General features: G+C 43.3%; 1 protein-coding gene across 3 annotated transcripts in view; it reads left to right on the forward strand.

The window, feature by feature from the left end:
- Positions 1–24,782, forward strand: part of znf148 (zinc finger protein 148) — a 43,161-nt gene that overhangs the window by 4,512 nt on the left and 13,867 nt on the right. For all 3 annotated transcript variants that reach the window (XM_078404175.1, XM_078404177.1, XM_078404176.1), the window contains 2 exons: positions 12,051–12,115; positions 20,775–21,127. In XM_078404175.1, coding sequence (XP_078260301.1) covers positions 20,801–21,127 — 327 coding nt within the window. In that variant the 5' untranslated portion in view covers positions 12,051–12,115; positions 20,775–20,800. The remainder of the gene's footprint in view (positions 1–12,050; positions 12,116–20,774; positions 21,128–24,782) is intronic.

The raw sequence follows: 24,782 nt of genomic DNA on the forward strand, positions 1-24,782 counted from the left end.
GAGCACCACATTTTGAAACAACCGTCTCAAATGAAACATTCCTTACTTTCTCTTTGACTAGGACGTTGGTAAGAATTGCATAAACTTCGGGGCCAATTGGAGTTAATAGAATGGCCTTTTTTGCGTTCTCGAAGGCCTTTATTTCATGCTCTTACCTGTACTTGATCACCATCCTCCGTTTCTTCAGCTTCAATAATGTAATTTGCATTAAAAAGCATTTCCATTCGCTCACAGTACGAAGTAAAGGTGTCCCGGTTCTTGTTGAAAGTCCCTAGTCGGCCGTTGTATCTCATGGATGCCATCTTGCCACGCAGACACAACAGAAAGATAGCATGACAATCTCTAGACGATTTGTGAAGCTGCTGTTTTAAACTACATGCATTGAAGGATCTGCAGTCCATCGTGTCCAGTTCACAAACAACTGCGACACAACTCCGTATTTGGCATTTAAAAAGCCAAACAATGCTGCATATTGCAGAACAGTCCTGCACTGAATTTAAATGTTGAGTTCATGAACTCGATCCCAACCTCGTCACCATTTGTAAGATATATGGTAGTGGGCACAATCATTAGAACGGAGATGAGGAAGAACTTTTTCAGTCAGAGAGTGGTGAAGGTGTGGAATTCTCTGCCTCAGAAGGCAGTGGAGGCCAGTTCGTTGGATGCTTTGAAGAGAGAGCTGGATAGAGCTCTTAAGGATAGCGGAGTGAGGGGGTATGGGGAGAAGGCAGGAACGGGGTACTGATTGAGAGTGATCAGCCATGATCGCATTGAATGGCGGTGCTGGCTCGAAGGGCTGAATGGCCTACTCCTGCACCTATTGTCTATTGTCTATTATCTACCGCCTGAGTGATGGCCACTTTTTAGTCTTCACACAATCTCACTGTGTTGTCTGCTTTCGGCACCACTATTATTGGAGTAGCCCAATCACTGTGATCTGGATTAACCAGCGCACTGTTTTGTTCCAACTTGTTGATTTCTACTTCCACCTTACCTTTCAGTGAATATGGCACTGGTTGCCATCTGTAAGATATTACAGTTGTGGCAAGCAGACAGAAACGGACAGGTTTTCAGTCATGTCATTGCCAGTGTGGGTCTTTTTTACAAAAGTACACTGTGCATACTCGCACATATTCACAAAACTGATAATGAATATATCACCTGGCACAACACACCATTCTAGTACTCCGATCTTAAAGATAGAGTTACCATTATACTGGTGCTCCTCGACTTACGATGGGGTTACGTTCCGATAAACCCACCATAAATTGAAAATATCGTAAGTCAAAAAAGCATATCGCTAGCCCGGGAAAAGATCAATATTCTAAATTCGAAGTACGGTTTCTACTGAATGTGTATCGCTTTTACACCATTGTAAAGTCGAAATATCGTAAGTCGAAGCATCGTACGTTGAGGAGCATCTATATACACGACCATTGGCTACTTCTGTCGCATCACATCACAGCTGTTGGGTGCCAGCAATCTCGCTGAGCCGATGACAGATATCAGCAAATATTCCAGAAGTGGAGGTGAGTGGTTCCTGTCACAAAGGCTGCCAGATCTTTGTGGGGACTTTTTCCCAGGTCAGCAAGAAGTACCACCTGTGATCCATTGACAATTTCTGGACGTTGATGCCCAGAAGTTGCTCTGTTGGCCAGCACTGACCCGCCTCATAGTTGAAGCGGGAAAAGCCCACTGACTTCAGCTTTCCTCAAAAAATTAAAACTTTGATTAAAATGTGAAATAGTTCAGTTATAAAATTCAATCAGTTCTTCTACTGACCATAAATTAAACCTTGTCAGTGAATGGGCAGCAGTGAGTTGTGATTGCATTATCACCATTGGAACTTGGTTGTCAAAAAAACCAAAGTGGATGGTTGCTTCACCAATTACTTTCTGGAACTGCCTCAAATGAAGCCTGAAGTCTGAAGAAGGGTCTCAACCCGAAAAGTCACCCATTCCTTCTCTCCAGAGATGCTGCCTGTCCCGCTGAGTTACTCCAGCTTTTTGTGTCTTATTTTCGAAGCACGTTTTAGGTTCAGTCTTGTTCTGATCAATGGGCCTTGTCTTGGGTAGGTCATCCCTGGTGTTACTTTAAGATTTGGGTCCCGGGCAGTGGAAGAAGAGGAATCATAATTAGACTTTGGAGGCATGAATGTGTCTTGATGTCCCTCTTGTCCGCACTACCCTTCAGTCAACCATAGCTGAACCTTGGGACTGGTTCCCACAGTTCACTAATTATTAGTCTCAAGCTTTGAATGTGTTTGAGCATCCTGCTGGCGCAGAAAATCTTGAAGAGACATTTCTCCTCACCCCACTGATAAAAGCTTAACATGCTGTCCAATTCTGCATTTGGCAGCCTGAGGAAACAATCTCTTGGCATCTATCCTGTGGGCCTTTCTCAAAATGTTTTAATGCCACCTTTGAGTCATAGAATCATAGAGTGATATAGTGTGGAAACAGGCCCTTCAGCTCAACTTGCCCACACTGGCCAGCATGTCCCAGCTACACTAGTCTAACCTTCCTGTGTTGGTCCATATCCCTCCAAACATGTCCTATCCATGTACCTGTCTAACTGATTCTTAAATGTTGGGAAAGTCCCTGCCTCAACTACTTCCTCTGGCAGCTTGTTCCATACATCTTATACTCTTTGTGTAAAAAAGTTACCCCTCAGATTCCTATTAAATCTTTTCCTCTTCACCTTAAACCTAGCCCTCTGGTCCTTGATTCACCTACTCTGGGCAAGAGACTCTGTGCACTTACCCGATCTATTCCTCATGATTTTATACACTTCTGTAAGATCACCCCTCATCCTTATGCGCTCCAAGGCAAGTTGTTATTTGAAGCTCCAGTGAATGTAGGGAGAACTCCCCTCAACTCATTGGCTGTTATGATCATCCCCATTGCAGGCTTTGGAACGTGTGCAGAGGAGGTTTACCAGAATTCTGCCTGGATTAGGGAATATTATCCACAGCAAGAGGTTGGAGTATTTTCTCTGGAACGCCGGAAGTTGCGGGGAGGCGTGATGGATGTAAAAGAATTGTAAGAGACATAGGTAGGGTAGACAGTTATACTTTTTTCTCAGGATGGAAACATTAAATAGATGGCATGGCTTTAAGGTGAGGAGGGGAACGTTTAAAGCAGGGAAAGTTTTATTTGGTGGCCGGTGCCTGGATGGTGGTTGAGGCAGATTTGATAGTGGTATTTAAAAGACATTAGGATAGGTTCATTTATGTGGAGGGAATGGAATGGTTTGGATTATGTCCAGGAAGATCCTATTATGCACAAACGTTGTGGGCCATTTGGCCTGTTCTTGCAGTTTAGTTTATTGTCAGGTGTAAAGAAGTACAAAGAAAAGCTTTTTTTGCGTGCTAACCAGTCAGTGCAAAGACAATACATGCTTACAATTGAGCCATCCAGAGTGAACATATACACATAGAAACAGAAAATAGGTGCAGGAGGAGGCCATTCTGGCCTTCGAGCCAGCACCGCCATTCATTGTGATCATGGCTGATCATCCACAATCAGTAACCAGTGCCTGCCTTCTCCCCATATCCCTTGATTCCACTAGTCCCGAGAGCTCTATCTAACCCCATCCAGTGATTTGGCCTCCACTGCCCTCTGGCAGAGAAATCCACAAAGTCACAACTCTCTGGGTGAAAAAGGTTCCTTCTCACCTCAGTTTTAAAAGGCCTCCCCTTTATTCTAAGACTGTGGCCCCTGGTTCTGGACTCCCCCAACATTGGGAACATTATTCCTGCATCTAGCTTGTCCAGTTCTTTTTTAATTTTATATGTCTCTATAAGATTCCCTCTCATCCTTCTAAACTCCAGTGAATACAAGCCTAGTCTTTTCAATCTTTCCTCATATGACAGTCCTGCCATCCCAGGGATCAATCTCGTGAACCTACACTGCACTGCCTCAATTGCAAGGATGTCCATCCTCAAATTAGGAGACCAAAACTGTACACAATACTCCAGATGTGGTCTTAACAGGGCCCTACACAACTGCAGAAGAACCTCTTTACTCCTATACTGGCCTGGAACGTGGCAACTTCAACAGCCTGACCGCGGGAGAAGACGGCAGGGGAAGAGAAAAGACATTCTGGCCTTCCATCAGTGAGGAGGTGACTGGAGGAGACTCACTGTGATGGATGTTTCTCTTTTTTTTGTTTTGTGTTGGTTTGTGATTGTGTGTGTAATTGCTTATTTTTATTGCTCTTATTGTTGGAGTGTGGGTGACAAAATCTCGTCCAAAAGACTTGTTTTTTTGGATGACAATAAAGGTTATTCTGATTCTGATCCTCTCATTATAAAGGCTAACATGCCATTAGCTTTCTTCACTGCCTGCTGCACCTGCACGCCAACTTTCAGTGACTGGTGTACAAGGACACCCAGGTCTCGCTGCACTTCCCCCTTACCTAACCTGACGTCATTGAGATAATAATCTGCCTCCTTGTTTTTACCGCCAAAGTGGATAACCTCACATTTATCTACATTATACTGCATCTGCCACGCATCTGCCCACTCACTCAACCAGTCCAGGTCACCCTGCAACCTTCTAACATCCTCTTTATGTCATCTGCAAACTTGCTAGTGTTACTTCTAATTCCTTCCTCCAAATCATTAATATATATGGTGAATAGTTGTGGCCCCAACACCGAGCCTTGCGGCACTCCACTTGCAACTTCCTGCCATTCTGAAAAGGACCCGTTTACTCCTACTCTTTGCTTCCTGTCTGCCAACCAATTCTCTATCCCTGTCAACACTCTACCCCCAATACCATGTGCTCTAATTTTGCTCACCAATCTCCTGTGTGGGACCTTATCAAAGGCTTTCTGAAAGTCCAGATACACTACATCCACTGGCTCCCCTTCATCCATTTTACTTGTCACATCCGCAGAAAATTCCATAAGATTTAGTCAAGCATGACTTCCCCTTCATAAATCCATGCTGACTTGGACTTATCCTTTTACAGCTATCCAAATGCACCGTTATTACCTCTTTAATAATTGACTCCAGCATCTTCCCCACCACCGATGTCAGGCTAACTGGTCTGTAATTCCCCGTTTTCTCTCCCTCTCCTTTCTTGAAAAGTGGGATAACATTAGCTATCCTCCAATCCACAGGATAAAGGGAATCATGTGAATAACATTTATTGCAAAGTTAAAGATAGTCCGAGCGTCTCAACTCTTGTAATGTACTGTTCTATGTTCTCATCAAACACCCAATCCAATGATCTGATCCAATGTATCTCCAACTACTCTACCTCCGAGACCAATATACATGCTCCTAGTTATGGAGACCAAAACTGTTTCAGATATTAACTGTGGCAGAATAAACGAAATAGTCGATACTCTGTCCTCTCTTTAACTGCAATCCAATTACGCTGTATTTTTCTGCTTCCCTTTTAACAATCTGCAATTACTGTGAAGTGGGTCTCCATCATATCTGATCAGCTGAGGCATCATTCCTGCTGTATCCATGGAGTCTTGTCACAATGTCAACCTCGCTGAATATAAAGTGTCGAAGAAAGGTGGTTTCCCCACTTGGAGAAGAGCATTTAAGTGCGTCAGATTATTTTGGTTGTGCAAAATGAGGAAGTGAGAGATAAAGTTGGAAAATAAGTCATTTTTCAAAAAGATTGCAGCTTACAACTTGCAACACATTCTCTGTCTCTGCCCCCACACCATTTTTTGTAATGTGTTTGTTTACTAAAACTTAAAAGTATGATCTGGAGAAACTTTTTTTATTTGATTAAACCGTGAAAGATGACTTGCGAAGAACAAGTGATCTGAACTTGGCAAAAGACACATAAAGCTGGAGTAACTCAGTGGAACAGGCAGCATCTGGAGAAAAAGAATAGGTGATGTTTCGGGTCGAGACCCTTCTGAACTTGGCGTATGATTTGAAAATTGTCTTGTTTTTCTTGTGTTGAATTTAAGCATGCTTAAAGGGAAAGGTACCGATTTGTTTAAGTTTGGGAATCATCCATGGGAGACAAATAAAAGGCAACATAACAGCACAGTGTAGGAATGAACTGCAGATGCTGGTTTATACCAAAGATAAACACAAAGTGCTGGAGTTACAGCGAGTCAGGCAGCATATCTGCAGAAAAAGGATGGGTGACGTTTCGGGTCGGAAACCTTCAGACCTTTCTTGCTGCCAAGCCAAGCTGTGGTACATCCTCATAGTAGCTTTCTTTGGAGCATCTGTAGAAATTGGTAATAGTCTTTGCAGATATACCCATCTATCTTGTGTAGGAAAGAAATGCAGATGCTGGTTGAAATCAAAGGTAGATACGAAATGCTGGAGTAACTCAGCGGGACAGGCAGCATCTCTGGAGAGAAGGAATGGGTGACGTTTCGGGTCGAGACCCTTCTTCAGACTGATGTCAGGGGAGTGGGTGGGACAGAGATGGAATGCAGTCGGAGACAGTAAGACTGGTGGGAGGGAGGGGATAGGGAGAGAGGGAAAGCAACGGCTATTTGAAGTTAGAGAAGTCAATGTTCATACCGCTGGAGTGTCAGCTACCCAAGCAAAATATGAGGTGCTGTTTCTCCAATTTACCCTGGGCCTCACTCTGACAATGGAGGAGGCCCAGGACAGAAAGGTTAAATTGGGAATGGGAGGGGGAGTTCAAGTGCTGAGCAACCGGGAGAGCAGGTAGGTTAAGGCGTTCTATGCGGAGGTGTTTCCTACTGAGCGGAGGTGTTCAGAGAAACGTTAAGGGAAACGTTTTGTGTGCTTTTATATGTATTTAATGTTTAGGAATTTGAATTTAAATTCTTGGAACTCTGGAATGCAGTTTGAGGTTTTGCATTGAAACTAATGGTAAAAGCCTTTTTCATTTGAATATTGGGTTGCAGGAAAGCAGTCCTTTCATAAATTAAAGAATACTTGCAGCTAAGCATTAAGTTGTAGTGATTCAATTGGCAATGTTGCAACTAAGTTGCTGGTTGTTGCTCTTTACAGATCTATTGAAATGATTGTGGCGTGCGTTTCATGAGCTGTTCAATTTTTTAATTTAAAAATAATAAATGAACAGCATTAAACTTGCCAGCTAAAAGGCAGGATGAGTAAGCTAAGGCTGTCTCATACCGATAACCCTGTAATTAAGCTATGTATGTATGTGCTTGGTACTTCAACTAAACACTATTACAAATGTGACCATTGCGGTCTATTTAATAAAATTGCAGCAGCAAGTTTGAAATAGTTATAGTGTAGGGGAACACCCTTCGGCCCAATTTGCCCATGTCGACCTCCGTCTGAAGAAGGGTCTCGGCCCAAAACGTCGCCCATTCCTTCTATCCAGAGATGCTGCCTGTCCTGTTGAGGTACTCCAGCAATTTGTGTTTATCATCTATGTTAGTCCCAGGTGCCTGCGTTTGGCCCACATCTCACACTAAACCTTTCCTATCCACGTACCTGTCCAAATGTTTTTTTAATGTTATAGAACCTCCCTTAACTACCTCTGCCATCTCATTCCATATACTCACCACCCTCTGTGTGAAAAAGATGTTTGTGGATTTTTTGTGATGCCCATAATAAGTTGGAACTTTGGGTTCTCTTATTCATTTTGCTTCAGGAAATAATGTTTATTTTCTTAGTTTTTGGGGTATTAATGACTGAATACCTGCCACAGTATTGCTAACACATTTCAATGTGTGAGAAATGGATCTTTTCATTGACTTGATAATGTTCTAAATTGATGTAAACATCTTTCTCCTCAGGGAAATGACTTATCAGGTTATTGACCACATTTTGTCTTTCACATGGTGAAATGGTTGGAGTAGGGCGTCTGTTGCACTTAACGAAACTGGCATCACTTCTGGCACTAATATCCCACAAGCAGCAACGTGGCGAATACATTTAACTGTTTCTGGTTGGCAGTTGTTAAGAAGGGGAAGGAACTGCAGATGCTGGTTTACACCGAAGATAGGCACAAAATGTTGGAGTAACTCAGTGGGACAGGCAGAATTTCTGGAGAGAAGGAATGGGTGTCGTTTCAAAACGTCACCCGTTCCTTATCTCCAGAGTTGCTGCATGTCCCGCTGAGTTACACCAGCATTTTGTGTCTACCATCTTTGTTGAGAAGGGGATATCTATCAGTTGAAGGACTTGATGCTCTCCTCTTAATGTTGACCTGAAACACTAACACTAGCACTCCTCGCAGATACTAAGCCCAACTGATATTTCATATATATAATGGAATGAACAAGTTATGTTGCTATTCATCAAGGGCAATGTTCTAATTTGTTGGAAGGTTTACTTTAAACCTTTTGATTACTGACCACATCTGTCTTTGTTTAAGAATGACCAAAATGGCGGCGCTGCCCTAGCAGCTGCGGCTTACCTGCGGTCCATTTGTCTTTGTGTTTTTGTTGTTTTTTTTGTCTTAATTGTAGTTGTGATATGGTGTTTTTGTGTTTGTGTACTATGTGTGTATGTGGGGGGGAGGGGGGAACTGTAAAATTGTAAATAGGTGTCCCTTCCGAACGGAGACCCGACCTTTGTTTCTGGGTGTTGTCTCCGTTCCTGCTGCGGCCTACCATCGGCCCAACTCCTGGAGCTGGCGGCCTCCAGGGCTCTGGTTCGCAGAGCCCGCGGATCGGACTTACCATCTGCGGAGCCGGCCGTCTTCGGAGGCTGCGGGAGCGGCTGCGACTCGCCTTAGGCTCGGGCCGCGTGGATGCCGACATCGGGAGCTCCGGCAGCGGCAGCGTGTTCGCCCGCTGGGGCTTGGGTCGCGGACATTTCACCATCCGGCGTGGCCTAAAATATGCCGCGGGATTTTTCTCTGCTGGGCGGGGGCTTCATTGTCGGGAGCCACGACCGCCCCGACGTGCAGCAACAGCGGCAGCGTGTTCGCCCGCCCCGGATCGGACTTATCATCAGCGGAGCCGGCCGTCTTCGGAGGCTGCGGGAGCGGCTGGGACTCGCCTTAGGCTCGGGCCGCTGCGGACCATCCGGCGCGGCCTGCAACCACAACAACCTGACCGCGGGAGAAGACGGCAGGAGAAGGGAAAGACATTGTGGCCTTCCATCACAGTGAGGAGAGGACTGGAGGAGACTCACTGTGATGGATGTTTCTTTGATGGATGTTTCTTTTTTTGTGTGTTTTGGGGGTTGTGTAATTTTAATGCCTATATAATGCTTTTATTGTTGGACTGTGGGTGACTGAATTTTGTCCAATATTGGATGACAAATAAAGCTATCTTGAATCTTGAATCTTGAAATGGATATTGATAACTTGATCATTTCTCAATGGTACTTTATTGTTACATGTGTACTACAGTGAATTTTTGCATATAATTCAGTAAAATCTTACTATTCATAGGCACAATCATGCTTGAGTACAAGAGTTGTACATTGTTGGCTAAAGCTTCAGTTTATATGGACCCCTGACTCGACTATTTTTCATCACAGTTAAGTGTAGTTTTGCTAAACAGATGTCATCACCCGATTCCACCGGGTGGCGCCACCACAGTGGCTGCCTTGCCAGCAGCCTGTCTGTCCTTTCTACTGTTTTATTATATTAAGTATGTGTTAAAAGTATATTTTAGTGTTTCTTGGTTTGTTTTATGTGGGGGGTGGGAGGGGGAATCAGGGGAAACTTTTTTAAATCTCTTACCTCAACGGTGATGCGATTTTTCTTCGTGTCGTATGTCCGTCCCCTCTGCGGCCTAACTTCGAGGAGTTGGCAGCTTTTCCCGGCACTTCAAGCCGTGGGCTTGGTGCAGACTTACCATCGCGGAGCTGCGGTCCTTTGCCGAGGATGGTCTGTGAAGAGCTCCAACTGCGGGGCCTGTGGACTTTAACATCGTGAAGCCCACGGTCTCTGGTAAGAAGAGGCCGACCCGGGAGCTCCATGCTGCGGAGAGTTTGTCAACCGTCCCGAAGCAAGGAGTTTCGATCATCCCGATGCGAGGGCTTGGACAATGGACCGCCAGCAGCGGCGACTGCGGACGGTTCAACTGCCCCGACCGCGGGTGAACAAAGAGGAAGATGATTTGAACTTTATTACCTTCCATCACAGTGAGGAATGTGGTGGATGTTTATGTTAAATTTTATTTTATGTGGCTGTGTGTCTTGTTGCTTTTCACTTAGTATGGCTGTATGGTAACTCAAATTTCACTGTGCCTTAATTGGCACATGTGACAATAAATTGATCTTGACATCTTGAATCTTGAAATCATTAGAAACGTAGCTTTGGTATGGTGTGGTATTCAATCTTCAATTGCAAATTTGTACGTTTTTAATTATTACTAGACCAAGTGGACCCGTTGGGCCCAAACCTCTCATGCATTGGTGCAACACCCTCTCCTCCCCCCTCCCCTTCCCCCCTCCCTCCCCTTCCCCCTCCCCCCTCCCTCCCCTTCCCCCTCCCCCCTCCCTCCCCTTCCCCCTCACCTCCCCCCACCCCTTCCCCATCCCCCTCAACCCCCCCTTATCCCTCCTTCTCCCTCCCTCCACCTCCCTCCCTTGGAGATAAGTTTAAACTTTAAAATGTGAATAACTTTAAAAATATAACACCGATTTCAACAAAACCTTCCATTAGCACCAAAGGGATGATGGTGAGTAAGGCAGGCCTAAAATTGTCACATTATCGTGTACCGTTTTGGCTGTAGTTCAGGAACAAACAAACAAACAAACGAGAGTTTTAGTATATGGATGGCACATATGGATTTGTATCCTTTTCTCATTATTTGAACTATTACTGCATATGTTTTAATTAAATTAGACAATTTTAGTTATAGCCATCAAAAATTATACAAAAGGAATCCTCTTTAGGAGCCATGGTAGATACTTTATCCTCCAGATTTGCATCTGCATTCCGTTTGTTAGTGGTGACTTGATCACCCATCTCTTGCTTTCATTCATCTCCCTTAGATTCTGTTTTTTAAAATAACTATCCATCCAAAACCCTTTCGGAGAAGAGAAACCCACGTGTTTCTCACGTGCTTTGTTTTGTTTAATGCTCACATTTTCTGGTTCTAATTTCAAGATCACGTCCCAGAATTCTTGATTTTCTGCCCATGAAATCTTTTAATATATTTTTAAAATACTGCTATGAGATCACAACCATGATTTCAAACCTGTTCTCATTATTTAATCCTCTAAGGTCCAGATATAGTTATGATATTTAGTCCTTCCAAACGGTTGGGATGTCTATTAATTTTGCAATGAGAAGGCTGCTTGAGCTCATTTCTATTACTATTACCTTTCACTAAACTGGGAGAAAACAAAAGTTTTCTTGTATATTAAAACAGTCTCCTGTATATCGCCGGGCCAGCATGGTTGTTAAGGAGAGGTGACTCTAACATCTGTAGTGATGGCATCCAAAGTTTTTGATCAAAATCAAAGGCACATCAACCAAGAACCCTCACTGGGTAACAAATGTATTCTTTATTATCTTAGGTCAATATGATTTCCCCCGTGAAAACGCACAAAAACATTCTATGTGGTAGTGAATGGCATCAAAAGCACAAAACAGAGGGGGGCAAATAATTAGTAGGAAGGAACTGCAGATGCTGACTTAAACCGAAGATAGACATAAAATGCTGGAGTAACTCAGCGGGACAGGCAGCATCTCTGGAGTTCCTTCTCTCCAGAGACGCTGCCTGTCCAGCTGAGTTACGCCAGCATTTTGTGTCTATCTTCGAGGGAAATAATGAGTTCTGCTGTTTGTAGGAATGAATATATGTACATGCGTATGTTGGACTTTTTAACATGGGAGTTTTTTTGTACGAAGGGGTATTTGTAATCTGGGGGCTGCCTGTATGCTGTTTTCTGACTGCCAATGTGATCAGGAATCCAAGGCTGACACTCCAATGAGAAGGAGTCCCGCCCGAGCCCAGTCTGGTTCATGCCTTTATCATTGAGGTGGCCAGCGTAGGGCAGAGGACTTTATTGTCTTGGTGCAACCAACAGCTTGATTTGGGGGTTTGCTGCTCCAGCTCCCCAGTCCCCACTTGCATGTGTATCATTCATTCTTGATAAAGGTTTAATAATGTTTTACTAACTTCTGACTATCGTGTTACTCCAACAGATCGTTCAATGCGCTGATCCAAGTTCTGCACCATAATGGAGGAAAATTTGCAATGAATCAATATGGTAGGCATGGCTCCATTCAGTTAAATCACAAAGCAAAATAGAGTGATACAGCGTGGAAACAGGCCCTTCGGCCCAGCTTTCCTACACCGACCAACATGTCCCATCTACATTAGTCCCACTTGCCTGTGTTTGGGCCATATCCCTCTGCTATCCTATCCATGTAACTGTCTAATTGCTCTTTAAACATTACAATAGTCCCTGCCACAACTACCTCCTCTGGCAGCTCGTTCCATGTACCCACCACTCTACCCCTCAGATTTCTATACAATCTTTCTCTCTTCACCCGAAACCTATGTTGAATGTTGATTGGGGACGATCAGCCATGATCACAATGAATGGCAGTGCTGGCACGAAGGGCCGAATGACCTGCACCTATTTTCTATGTTTCTATGCCCTCTGGTTCTTGACTCCCCAACTCTGGGCAAGTATGCGTCAGCCAGATCTATTCCTCTCATGATTTTATACACCTCTATAAGATCACCCCTCATCCTCTTGCACTCCAGGGAACAGAGTCAAACCTCTCCCTATAGCTTGAATCATGGCAATAGCCTTGTAAATGTTCTCTGCACCATGATAGATGATGATTTATTTGCTGGCAGATGGAAAAAGTATATTTCATATTTGTCAGCTTTTGCCAAGACACTTGTCCACAGGCATGATGCATCTTTGGACACTTTGGTCAGGTGGTGGTTTCTACATGGGTGGGGACAGGCGAGGAATGTCTGCTGGCCTTCTGGCCACGACAAGGTGTGCCTGCCTGGTGCTCAAGGAAATGAAATATATTGGCACACAATGTTCTGTTTAAATTATTCAGTGTTCTAAAAGCAAATGAACATTTTCTAAATTCTATTGAATATCCCATCTTCCAGCTGGATATGGGATTGGAAAGGGAATGGTGCACAGAATGGGTGGACCAGGGGAGTTGCTGAGGAGAACCAGTGGGGGTGGTAGATGGTGGGGTTTGGAGTGGAGATCGATAAGGATTGGGACGTGGGGAAATGAATGTAGCTTGAAGTAGGGAGAAGGCAACCTCGCAGGCACAGTGACCCAAACTCAAAGTGCGGGAGGAAATCTGTGAGTCAGGTGGCATCCAAGGAGGGAATGGACAGACAATGTTTCCGGTCAGGGCCGTCAAAATTGACAAGCATAATGTAGTCAGTAATGTAGTAAAGAAGAGCAGATAGGCGCAAGGAGCAGGTGAGTTTTAAAGCCAGCTTAAACCCCTGCTGAGCTGCGTGTTTGTGGGTGGGCGACAGGGTCAAAAACACCATGTTGTTCCTGGGTGGCCTGCTTAATATTTTCACCATTTACTATTCACCGTTTCTTTTTCTATACAATATGGAGGGTTCCCTTGTGTCGACAGACTTTGCCCTGGAGTTAGACTGCAACCTGACTCTGTGGTACTGTTACTTTCTATCCAGCATTTAAATGATCAGTTTTGCGTTGCAGCACATTAAATATGACTTTGCAAGCAAGACCATCACCTATCCTTGAACATGTTCTATAATTATTGGATGATGTGACATGGTCAAGTTTGAAAGGATCTTCCATTCCTTATTTTAGTGTTGGGCACAAGATTTGGCAAGATGGACACAAATACTAAATATACATGCACAGCTATTTAACTTAAGTGGCCCATTTGATCTGGACTGTTTGATTCTATTTTACCAACTCTTGTAAGTTTTGAATTTTTTTAAAGTGGAAAATGCTGTAAATGTTCCACAGGTTGGGCAACATCTGTGGCAAGAGAAAGAGAATTAATGTTTCAGCTTGATCTTTTTATCAGAATTAGGAATAGTAAGTACCAATCAGATTTTTAAATTGTGCTGGTGGGGAAACTGGATAAGAAAGTACAGAAGACAAGGTCAGGCATGTGAATTTTCTGCTTTTCCGCGCATTTTGCACGATTTCCGCGTTTTTAACTTTCCCAAAATCGCATTTACCAATGGAAAAATCGGATCGGAAAAAAGAAAAAAAATGATGTATAGACTTGTAATTAACACTGTGATTCCACTAGAGGCCGCTAGGGGTTCCGCGAGAAATCCCCCGCGCGCCCTGGAAGTCTGCCCGAAAATGTGGCACCAAGGGCTGGGTAAGGCAGCCAATCCCGACCTCATCGGGACTTCCACAGCCGATCGGTGGGTTGAATTTGCAACCTAAGGCCGGGGCTCTGGAACTCCAGCCCAGCTGGAGCCAGCACATCTATCCCCATAGCCGACTTCCTTGGCCGGCTCGATAAACCAGCAAAGCTCTGGAACCAAGAGTGCCAGAAAATCAGTGATGGAACTGTAATGAGTAAATATTAAATTTAAGTGCAAGATTATATAACTAAATTAATTAAGATGGGGTTAAAATTTAAAACACAGCAGAAAAGCCAATTAACACCTTTTTGGGCTGATTATCAATTAATGTGCCAATTTACTTAAATGGTATTAGTATACAGTGACATATTAACCTTATTTTGTAATGTCTGTTTTTACTTTGAAATGCACTAAAAGAGGCTTGAAACTAGTAATTTTGTGTGTAAATGTTCCAAATTTTTGACCCCCACCGTACAGCGCTCGGCTCTTTTCCTTTTTTGTTTTTACCTCACTCACATGCCTGCAAGGTGGCAGGATGGATTAAATCTCAAAAGAGTGAGAGAATAAAGTAGAGAAAGTCGAGAGGAGTCATTGGAAGCAAAGAGGACACTTCCCCTTTTGGAACTCTGCAACTGCGCTCAGAAACATATTGATTTCAGCTTCACCAGTTTCAGGAGCATAATCCTTCCAAAGAACACACACTGCGGTAGTTAGATTTCCAGAATGCCCAATCTGAATTATCTGTCCAGAATAGTTCATAAACTGTAGGAGCAGAATTAGGCTCTTCAGCCCATCAAGTCACTCTGTCCATCATGCAATCATGGCTGATTTATCTTAACCTCTCAACCCTATTCTTCTGCCTTCTACCCAAACCCTTGATGCCCTTGCTGATCAAGAACCTATCTATCTCCACTGTAAAAAATATCTATTGACTTGACCTCCATCGCCTTCTGTGGCAATGAATTGCACAGATTCACCACCCCCGACTAAAGAAATTCCTCCTTGTCTCCTTTCTAAAAGTCATAGGGTCATAGGTGATAGGAGTAGAATTAGGCCATTCGGCCCATCAAGGTTACTCCGCTATTCAATCATGGCTGATCTATCTCTCCCTCCTAACCCCATTCTCCTGCCTTCTCCCCATAACCTCTGACACCTGTACTAATCATAAATCTATCACTGCCTTAAAAATATCCACTGACTTGGCCTCTGCAGCCTTCTGTGACAAAGAATTCCACAGATTCACCACCCTCTGACTAAAGAAATGTCTCCACTTCTCTTTCCTAAAGGAAGGTCCTATTGGTCTGAGTCTATGGACTCTGGTCATAGACTCTCCACATCACTCTATCCAGGCCTTTCATTATTCGGTAAGTTTCAATGAGATCCTCCCTCATCCTTCTAAACTCCAGCAACCTTTCACAAAACCATGCTGTCTTCAGCCTATTTTATCATGAGCTTCGAAGTACAAAACCTCATCCTTTATAATGAATTCTAAAATCTTACCTACCACTGAAGGCAGGCTAATCTGCCTATTATTTTTCACTCTTCTGCTTTACTTCCTTCTTGAACAATAGAGTAATATTTGCAATTTTCCAATCATCTGGAACCCCTTCTGACTCCAGTGATTCTTGAAGATCACAACTAATGCTTTCACAATCTCTAAAGCCACCTCTTTCAGAACCCAAGTGTGCAATCCATCCAGTCCAGGTGACTTATCCACCTTCAGATCTTTCAGCTTCCTAAGTCTTCTTAGTGAAAGCCACTCCACTAACTTCCACCACATAACCCTTTTGTTTACTCTATTTTTTTTGTTTATTGTTACCTGTTCCAGGTACAGTTAAAAGCTTTTATTCCGTGCTATTCCGTGAAAGACAATACATGATTACAATCTAGCCATTCAGTGTACAGATACTCGTTAAGGGAATAACATTTAGTGCAAGATAAAGCCAGTAAAGTCCGAAGTAATTGTCCCAGGCGTGCATTTTCACACTTCTATACCCTTTGGCAGATGGGAGAGGGGAGAAGAGGGAGTGACCAGGGTGCGACTTGTTCTTGATTTTGCTTGTGGCCTTGCTGAGGCAGAGTGAGGTACAAATGGAGTCAATGGAAGGGAGGTTAGTTTGTGCGATGGTCTGGTCTGCATCCACAACTCTGCAATTTCTTGGGACTGTTCCCAAACCAAGCTATCAGACAGGGCATCACTGCAAACTGAGTGTAGGATCGATCAGAAAGTGATCACTGTAAACTGAGTGTAGGATCTATCAGACAGTGGTCACTGTAAACTGAGGATCTATCAGACAATGGTCACATGCCTTCATCCATGTTGTCGTGAATTTTGAGAATTGTAAGGAAGATGAGTAGGTTATAGTTTGGTTAACCCTGGAGCTCACATACTGGGGAGCATGATAGGAAAAATGGCCAAGAATGTAGTCAGAATGGCTAAAGCTGAAACATTCTGCTGTACAGCTGGCTTCGTTATCTATCCGTGTTGGGGGGGGGGGGGGAAGGAAAGAAGGATACCCTTCATAGTTCTGGCTAGGTTTTTATCTGTTGCAATCTTGAGATTACAGCTGTTCTTTGCTATTGTGTTTAGTGGGCCAAGCTGCCAAAGGTTAAGGGGACCCCATTTAGCAGTAGAATCAAAACTCCCTACAGGGATCTTGACATTTATGGTATCTACATATTAGATATATAGTGGGAGAGTTTGAAAACAACAAGAAACGTAAGATTAAAGTTAACTCTGGGAAAAGACAAAGATGAAAGTTTACAGAGACATTGATTAATGTTGGTTTATTTCAACTCCACAAGTAACCATTGTGTCATGAGGGTATAAAAATCTTGCCGTTAGTTTGGCTTGTTGACGCAGCTTGACCTTGCTCACACTTGCATCGCAAAGGCCTTTATTACACCGACCAGTTCGATAGAATCAACACTGATCTACGAGTTTTATTTTGTGTCTGTGCCTATCTGAGTAAAGTCAGATATAGGGTACGGGTAAAGTACAAAATTCCGTCCTACAATCCACAATTTCAGAGCCTGAGTTCACCAATGGGTTTATTCAGCCCTGAGGGGGGCAGTGGCAAAATATTTGTTAGTTAGTTTTCATTTATGTTCCTATGGAGCACTTCCTAAGGCAAGTGTGTGTAAAACAGAAGCACCATCTTAATCTTGTTACTTGAAGTTAGCTGCAATCTGGAATTTTGCCTGTGACAGTAAAAACTAAAATAATACAGTTGGCATGCTCCCTTGTCCATGACAACTCTATAATGCACTGGTCCACTGCTGGTTGCAGATGAAAATCATGAGATCCTAACATTAATGTCCATGCTGTGTGATATAAGTGTGCGCGGTGGTCACTCATGGGTCACACAAGTGAGTTTGAGTCATGGGCACAGGTCGATCAGCCCAGAAACAGGCCCTTCAGACCACCTAGTCCACACTGACCATCAACCACCCATTTATGCTTCAGTCATAGAGCAGGCCCTTCGGCCCAAGTCGTCCACGACGACCATTATGCTGGTCCCGTTTTCCTGTGTTTTGCCTATATCCCTCAATCTTCCCTATCCAGGTACCTGTCCAAGAGTCGTTTAAATGCTGCTATAATACCTGCCTCAACGTCCTCTGGCAGCTAATGCCATATTTCTAACACCCTCTGAGTGAAAATGCTGCCCCTCAGGTTCATATTAAATTGAGCCGTTCTCATCTTGAACCTACATCCTCTGGTTTTTGATTCCCCTATGCTGGGTAAAAGACTCTGCATTCACTCTATCTATTTCCCTCATAATTTCATACACCTATGTAAGATCACCCCTCAGCCTCCTGTGCTCCAGGGAATAGAGTCCTAGCCTTCCCATCCTCTCCCAAGAGTTCAACCTCTCCTGGCAACACCCTCGTAAATCTTCTCCGCGTCCTTTTCAGACGAATGACATCCTTTCTTTAGCTGGATTACTAAAACAACACAGTACTCTAATTGCGGCCTCACCAACATCTTGTATACCTGTAACCTAACATCGCAACTTTATACCCAATACCCTGACTGATTGAGGCCAATGTACCAAAAGGCCTTTTTTTATCGTCCTGTGACACCACTTTCAGGGAACTATATACTTGTACTCATAGATCCCTCTGCTCTACAACACTTCCCAGGGTTCTACCATTCACTGTGAATGTCCTGCCCTTGTTTAACTTCCCAAAATGCAACTTTTCGCACTTATCTGCTTTAAACTCAATTAACGTTTCCTCTGCCCACCTGCCCAGCTGATCAAAATCCTGTTGTAATGTTTGATAACCATCTTCGCTATCTACAGTGCCACCTACACTTTAGTGTCATCTGCAAACACACTAATCATGCCTTGTATATTCTCATCCAAATTGTTGATATAAACCACAAATGGCAATGGGCACAGACCGATACGTGAAGCAAACCACCATTTACAGGCCTCCTGTGTGAAAACTCATCGTCCATCATCACCCTCTGCTTTCTTCCATGAAGTCAATTCTGTATCCAGGGATCTTCCTGGATCCCTTGCGATCCCATACTAGTTCATCATTAATCGCATTGCTTTTGATGTTGTGTTTATCTTGAATTTCTAATGCCAATGTAGAGTATGAAACAGTGATTTGGAATTTCCCCCTCAATACAACCCACTACTGAGATATGCCCCTGGTGGCCATCTGCTCCTTGAAGTGCAAGACATTCATTTAGGTACAAGTAGAACAAAGGCATCTTTAATGTCTAAAGAAGGTTTGCGACCTGAAATGTCACCTATCCATGTTCTCCAGAGATGCTGCCTGACCTGCTGGGCTACTCTTGCACTTTGTGTCCTTTTGTGCAAACCAGCATCTGCAGTTACTTGTGTCGACACCTTTAATGTTGATCCCTTGTGCCCAGTTTACCTGGTTACAATAGGTTTAATTTGGCAAAAAGAGGGAATATATTTATATGATGCTCTTTAGCTAATACAGCACCTTGGTTTGCGAGGGGAAATTGGACACTGACCACGAATAAAGTTAGGGAAAATGTTCAACATAGATGCATAAGGTACAGTTGAAGGAGCTGAACTAGATAGAACAAGACGCAAGCTAAAGAGACAGTAATTTTGCAGTGCAAGACATTATCCTTTTCTAGAATTTACTTTTTTTAGTGCAAGTGTGGCTACTCTTATCATGCAAGCATATGTCTGTTTTCACTCAACAAACCTGAAACTGCAGTGAGGTAAATGACTTATATAGGCTTTGGTTGTTCATGATCTTCTACCATTTACTGGTAGCATGCAAGAGTGAAGTTTGAGCAATAGCTGTGAACAGGAAGCAGTTCTCGTGTTAGTTTTAATCTCCGTCCAGCTCCCATTCGTGATCCAACTTTGTAACTTAAAAATAGATTATTTCCACCAGTGCTGAGATGTTCATAGGAATAATATCCAATAGTCGAGAAAATCTTCCTGTCTGGCATCACTGAAGTCCGTGCACTGGATTAATGACTGTCGCTATAATTTGATAATGCCATTTGCTAAAATGGTGGCAGTTCCACCTGTGTGGAATATTAATGAAGATAATGAATGTAACACGAGAATTGTAGAATGGGGGGTGCCATCAAATGATGGACATTTTTATTGTGTGGGTAGATATACATATCTTTGGCAAGTTCTGTGAGGTATGAGGATGGTAGGTATTGACACAAGCAACTGGATAATAGTTACTGACAGGAGGGGGCCACTGGAGAATGACTGTACAAGAAGATTTTAGAAGAGTTTAGGAAAACGGACAACTCAACAGGTTGAGACGAATGCCCAGAAAAAGCAAAACACTTTACATTGTTTCAGCCCACTGCCTGCATTTGCAGACGGTATAACAGTGCCAGTGTGTGTCCATGAAGCACAGTTATCCAGTAAGCTGCAAACCTTTGCCTGTGAGTCTGATGGATGCAATGCTTGTGCATGCATGTGGAATAACTATGGACTTTTGAAACTGCATTTTGGGGCAGGGTGCAGTTGGCAGTAGTGTTCGTGGAAAGAGATAAAATACTGCACAGGAACAGCAATGAATGTTCAGCGGCACATTAGCTCATAGAACGGTTGTTTCTATGACTATTAGAGAGTAATAAAATTATACAGCTTGGAAACCGGCCGTCTGTGCCAACGCATCCATGCTAAGTCAGGTTGTCGTTCTGGGCTAGTCATATTTCGCCCCTATCCCTCTCGACCGTTCCTATCCATGAACCTGTCCAAATATCTTCTTAAAATGTAGTTATTGTACATAACTTTACCGCTTCCTTTGACAACCCGCTCCATATACCCGCTGCCCTCTGGGTGAAATTGAAACAATTGCATAGTAAAATGCAACGCATCATTAGACACATTGATGCCAAGTGATTTTTATTTTTAAGTGGGGTGGTTTTCATGCATTCTTGAAATGGGAGAGAGTATTGCTCCAGTGCAACTATGCATGTTGTAGTTTCATGAGATTATGACCAGTTATTACATTGTGGCATGGAGGCGCGAATTTGGCCGAAGGGCCAGTTTCCATGTTGTATGACTCTGTCCCTGCATTTATTCCAACTGTGTACTCTGTTTTCTTTCCAGGATTAAGAAAACAATTCCACTGAAGAATGAATCTTGAAGACAAACTCAATCGAATCTTTCTTAAATGCAGCAGTATAAATGAAATGCAGTCTTCCAGACCGCAGGTAGTGGTGGGCAGCGTTTCTGGTCAGTCTTCTGTACATATTGGACCACAGGAAACCATATTAGAAGAAAGGGAGATCTCTCATGAAGAAATTCTCCAACAAGAAACTGCTTTACAGCAAAGTGCCCTCCCACAGGAAGAGCTAATTTCACACGATGAGCTAATGATCCACGAAGAGACAGTTAAAAATGATGATGATGAACACGATGGGCGTGAAAGGCTCCCTCAGGAGTTAACGTATGAGCTAAATGTGAGTGGGCAGTGCCATTTGGCTTAATTCATCTATTTTATTTCATACAAGCAGATGGATAATTATGCCGCTTAGCTAAACTGCATTCTTGCAGTGGGAGTCAAGACTTCACCATTGTTTTTGTCTTGTTCTGCTGGGCAGAATATTGCCCAGCCTGTTCCAGTCATTGAAACCAAGCACCAAGAGTCACGGTATTTCCTCCCACCACAGGTGGGGCATCTCCTGCAGAACTGTAAAAAGTCTAAAGTTTGTGTTAAATCCTGACGTTTGCGCATTTAAGGCAAAAGTAGAATTATTTTAAAGTATTAAATACAATAATTTGATTAGAGATTTTGCTACCTCTTGCATGATACAGACTGAATTTTTTCATGGTTTTTAACAATGTTTTTGCAATGGTACTTGATTGGAAGCAAAGTGCCAGGGCACGTTAACATATGGCATGGTGTGTACTAGCATCACTACCCAGTGAGTGGATGCTTTCCATAGGATCCTTTCGATAGAAAGTTATTAGAATCTACAAGGAAAGTTGTTGTTTTTTATCTATCTTGGGTCACGTACAGCTTTAATTTGAACCAAGTCCTGTTTGGATTTTGCCGATTGGCTATCAGTGCCTGTGAAAGATTCCTGATCTCTCGTGGAGAAAGGGATACTTCAGGGATGGGGTAAAATGGGTAGTTTTGTGGATAATTGTGTGCTATACCCTTTTGTTGGTAAATGACTGGTTATGTTCGCATTTGCTATAATTTAACAAAATTATTGAGAACATGTGACTGAATTCCTTTGGTTTAAGTGCTGATGCTTTCTTAGATACTATCTGTATCATTTTATCTGTATACTTTTATAATTTTCTGCGTTAAGTAAATATTTGTGATTTGAGTGCGTGGCGCGGCGGTAGAGTTGCTGCTTTACAGCGCCAGAGACCTGGGTTCGGTCCCAACAATGGGTGCTGTCTGTACAGAGTTTGCACGTTCTCCCTGTGAACGCGTGGGTTTTCCCCAGGTGCTCCGGTTTCCTCCTGCACTCCAAAGACATGCAGGTTTGTAGGTTAATTGAGTGTGTAGGATAATGCTAGTGTACAGGTGATCGCTGATCGGCGTGGACTTGATGGGCCGAGGGGCCTGTTTCCATGCGGTATTAAACTCTCTAAAATTAAACAAAAATTAAGCACTGTTACCTGTAGCCAGTTTTGTACTCCCTTGAGATCATTGTGTGGTTTTAGAATTAAATTCAAGAACAAATTAGCGTGCCACCAAATCCGAAGTATAAAGTGCTCTCCCCAAGCGGCAGTGAAAGCAAAGCGGTGTGCTGCCATTTCCTTTCCATTTAAACGGGTGGAATTGGAACACCATCCCAACTCTTGTAGAGATCCCTGGATGGAATGTGTTCATTTCTGGGCATCCGACTTGCAAGAAGGTTGCACAGACTTTGGTGGGGTGTGCTGTGCAATATTACCAGTGTATTTCTGGGCTAAAAGAGTTACATTTATAGAGACATTTAGGAAGCACATTACACAAAAACTGATAGTAGCACGGAACTGCTGAGGATGCATCAACTACCAACAGAAGTCATGAAAGTGACTGTAATTAGAGGTTTGAAGGTCTGAAACAGGCTTTTGCAAGAGAATGGCGAGACGGTGGAAGGAATTTTCTAATTAGTATGGTGGTACAAATCGAAGGTATTTATTCACAAAATGCTGGAGTAACTCAGCAGGTCAGGCAGCATCTCGGGAGAGAAGGAATTTTCTAATTAACAATGCAGTTCAGTGAACTTGGGAGGTGATGGGGGAGTGAAGTGTCAGGTTATGAGCAGTTTGTGTTAGATTAACAATACATAGCTGTTCAGGAAAGCATTGGAAGAGCTGTAGATGGAGGTAATGTGACTGTAGGCAGTCATTACACGGGCCATTTTCTTCACCCTTCATGGATCACCATGTGTGTGCTTGCTAGCGTCCACAGAGTGTCTCCAATAGCACATAGAAATTGTTGAACTAAACTGATGACTAATAAGTGAGTGGGTACTATTGACTTCCTTGAATAAGAAACCATCAAAACCTTTGCTTGGATGAGTTACAACTATCCACTCTGAAGATTGGCTATTAAAAGATAAAGTGCACACCAAAACTTTGGGCAATCTGCAATGGAGCCCTTTATTTCCAATGAACAGTCGTGGGAGAGCCATTCCTTAAATGTTTCTACAAGATAAATTTCAAACAAAGAAGCCTCTGAAGGTAGCCAGCCAGCCTTTGTTGGTTGATATTAACTGTTTCAAGCCCAGTTCTCCATTTAAGAGGAAGCAAAATCAGAATTTACACACTTATTGATGTTTGCTTCAATACACTTGCTGCATTCAACGTTTGCACCAGGGTATTACTTCTCAGAACGTGTACCATGATGCAGAATGCCTTGATTTCAATGACATCATAGAATGATACAGTGCGTTGGCCCAACTTGCCCACGCTGGCCAACATGTCAACATGACTTGATTTCTTGATTGTAGAGCTGCAGACATAAAGCAAAGGGGAGGCCATATTTCTTTCAATTTAATTTATTTAATATAATGTATTTAATTTGATTTAAGTATAATTTTTAACTATAGTTCTTGCCTGTCTCGGTTGCAGTGAAATTAAAAATGCCCCTAATGACTTGCAGCACTTCCTGCTACCGGAGCTCTACCAGGTGGTTGACAGGCTAATGAGGCTCTGGGTGTTTTGAGATAGGATTTCTGAGTACACTTGACATTGCTAAGTACACGAGTGCTCAGTCATTTGCTGCTGGAGCCGAGGTTACTTCAGGTGGCAAGTTATGGCATAGCATCCAAGCCTGGATACCGAGGGAAGACTGGGTGGTGTGCCTTGGCCAAGACATTTGGCTCAGCATGTTTATGAATGAATGCTGCCATTGTGAAATTTGATATAGAAATTGGCATTTCTCCCAAGCGTAACTGCTAGCAAAACCAGTATTCCCACATAAAGGCAAAAGTCCCAAACCCATATGCCACTCTTGGCTGGTTTTAGCTGCTTGCACTCTGACATTGACATTACCCGGGATTCCTGAAGGAGTTCATAATCATAATTGTAATTTATTAGCCAAGTATGTTTTGCAACATACGAGGAATTTGGTTTGCCATACACTCATACCAATAAAGCAACAAGACACACAACTGTATAAAAAATTGACATAAACATCCACCACAGCGGCTCCTCCCCATTCCCCACTGTGATGGAAGGCAATAAAGTCTGATCTTCTTCCCTCCTTTTCTCCCGCGGTCGGGGGAGTCGAACTATTCGCAGTCAGGGTGATTGAAGCTCCTGCGTCGGGTTGATCGAAGCTCCCGAGTCGGGGCAGTCGAAGGTCCTGCGGCTTGGAGCTCCCGAAGTCGGTCTCTAAACCGGGACTGCGAGCTCCACGATGTTAAAATCCGCAGGCCCCCACAGTTGGAGCTTCTGAGGTCGATCCCTGGTAAAGGGATCGCCAGCTCACAAAGTTAAGTCCGCAGGCTCCCATGGTTGGGGAGCCCGAGGTCCCAGCAAGAGGCCGCCAGCTCCACGATGTTAGGCCGCAGTGCAGAAGGAGATACGACACGGAAAAAGTCGTATCTGTCGAGGAAAGAGATAAAAAAGTTTCTCCCACCTTACAACAAACTAAAAACACAAAGA

Source organism: Rhinoraja longicauda, chromosome 8 (assembly GCF_053455715.1).
Source record: "Rhinoraja longicauda isolate Sanriku21f chromosome 8, sRhiLon1.1, whole genome shotgun sequence".
NCBI classification, from domain to species: Eukaryota; Metazoa; Chordata; class Chondrichthyes; order Rajiformes; family Arhynchobatidae; genus Rhinoraja; species Rhinoraja longicauda.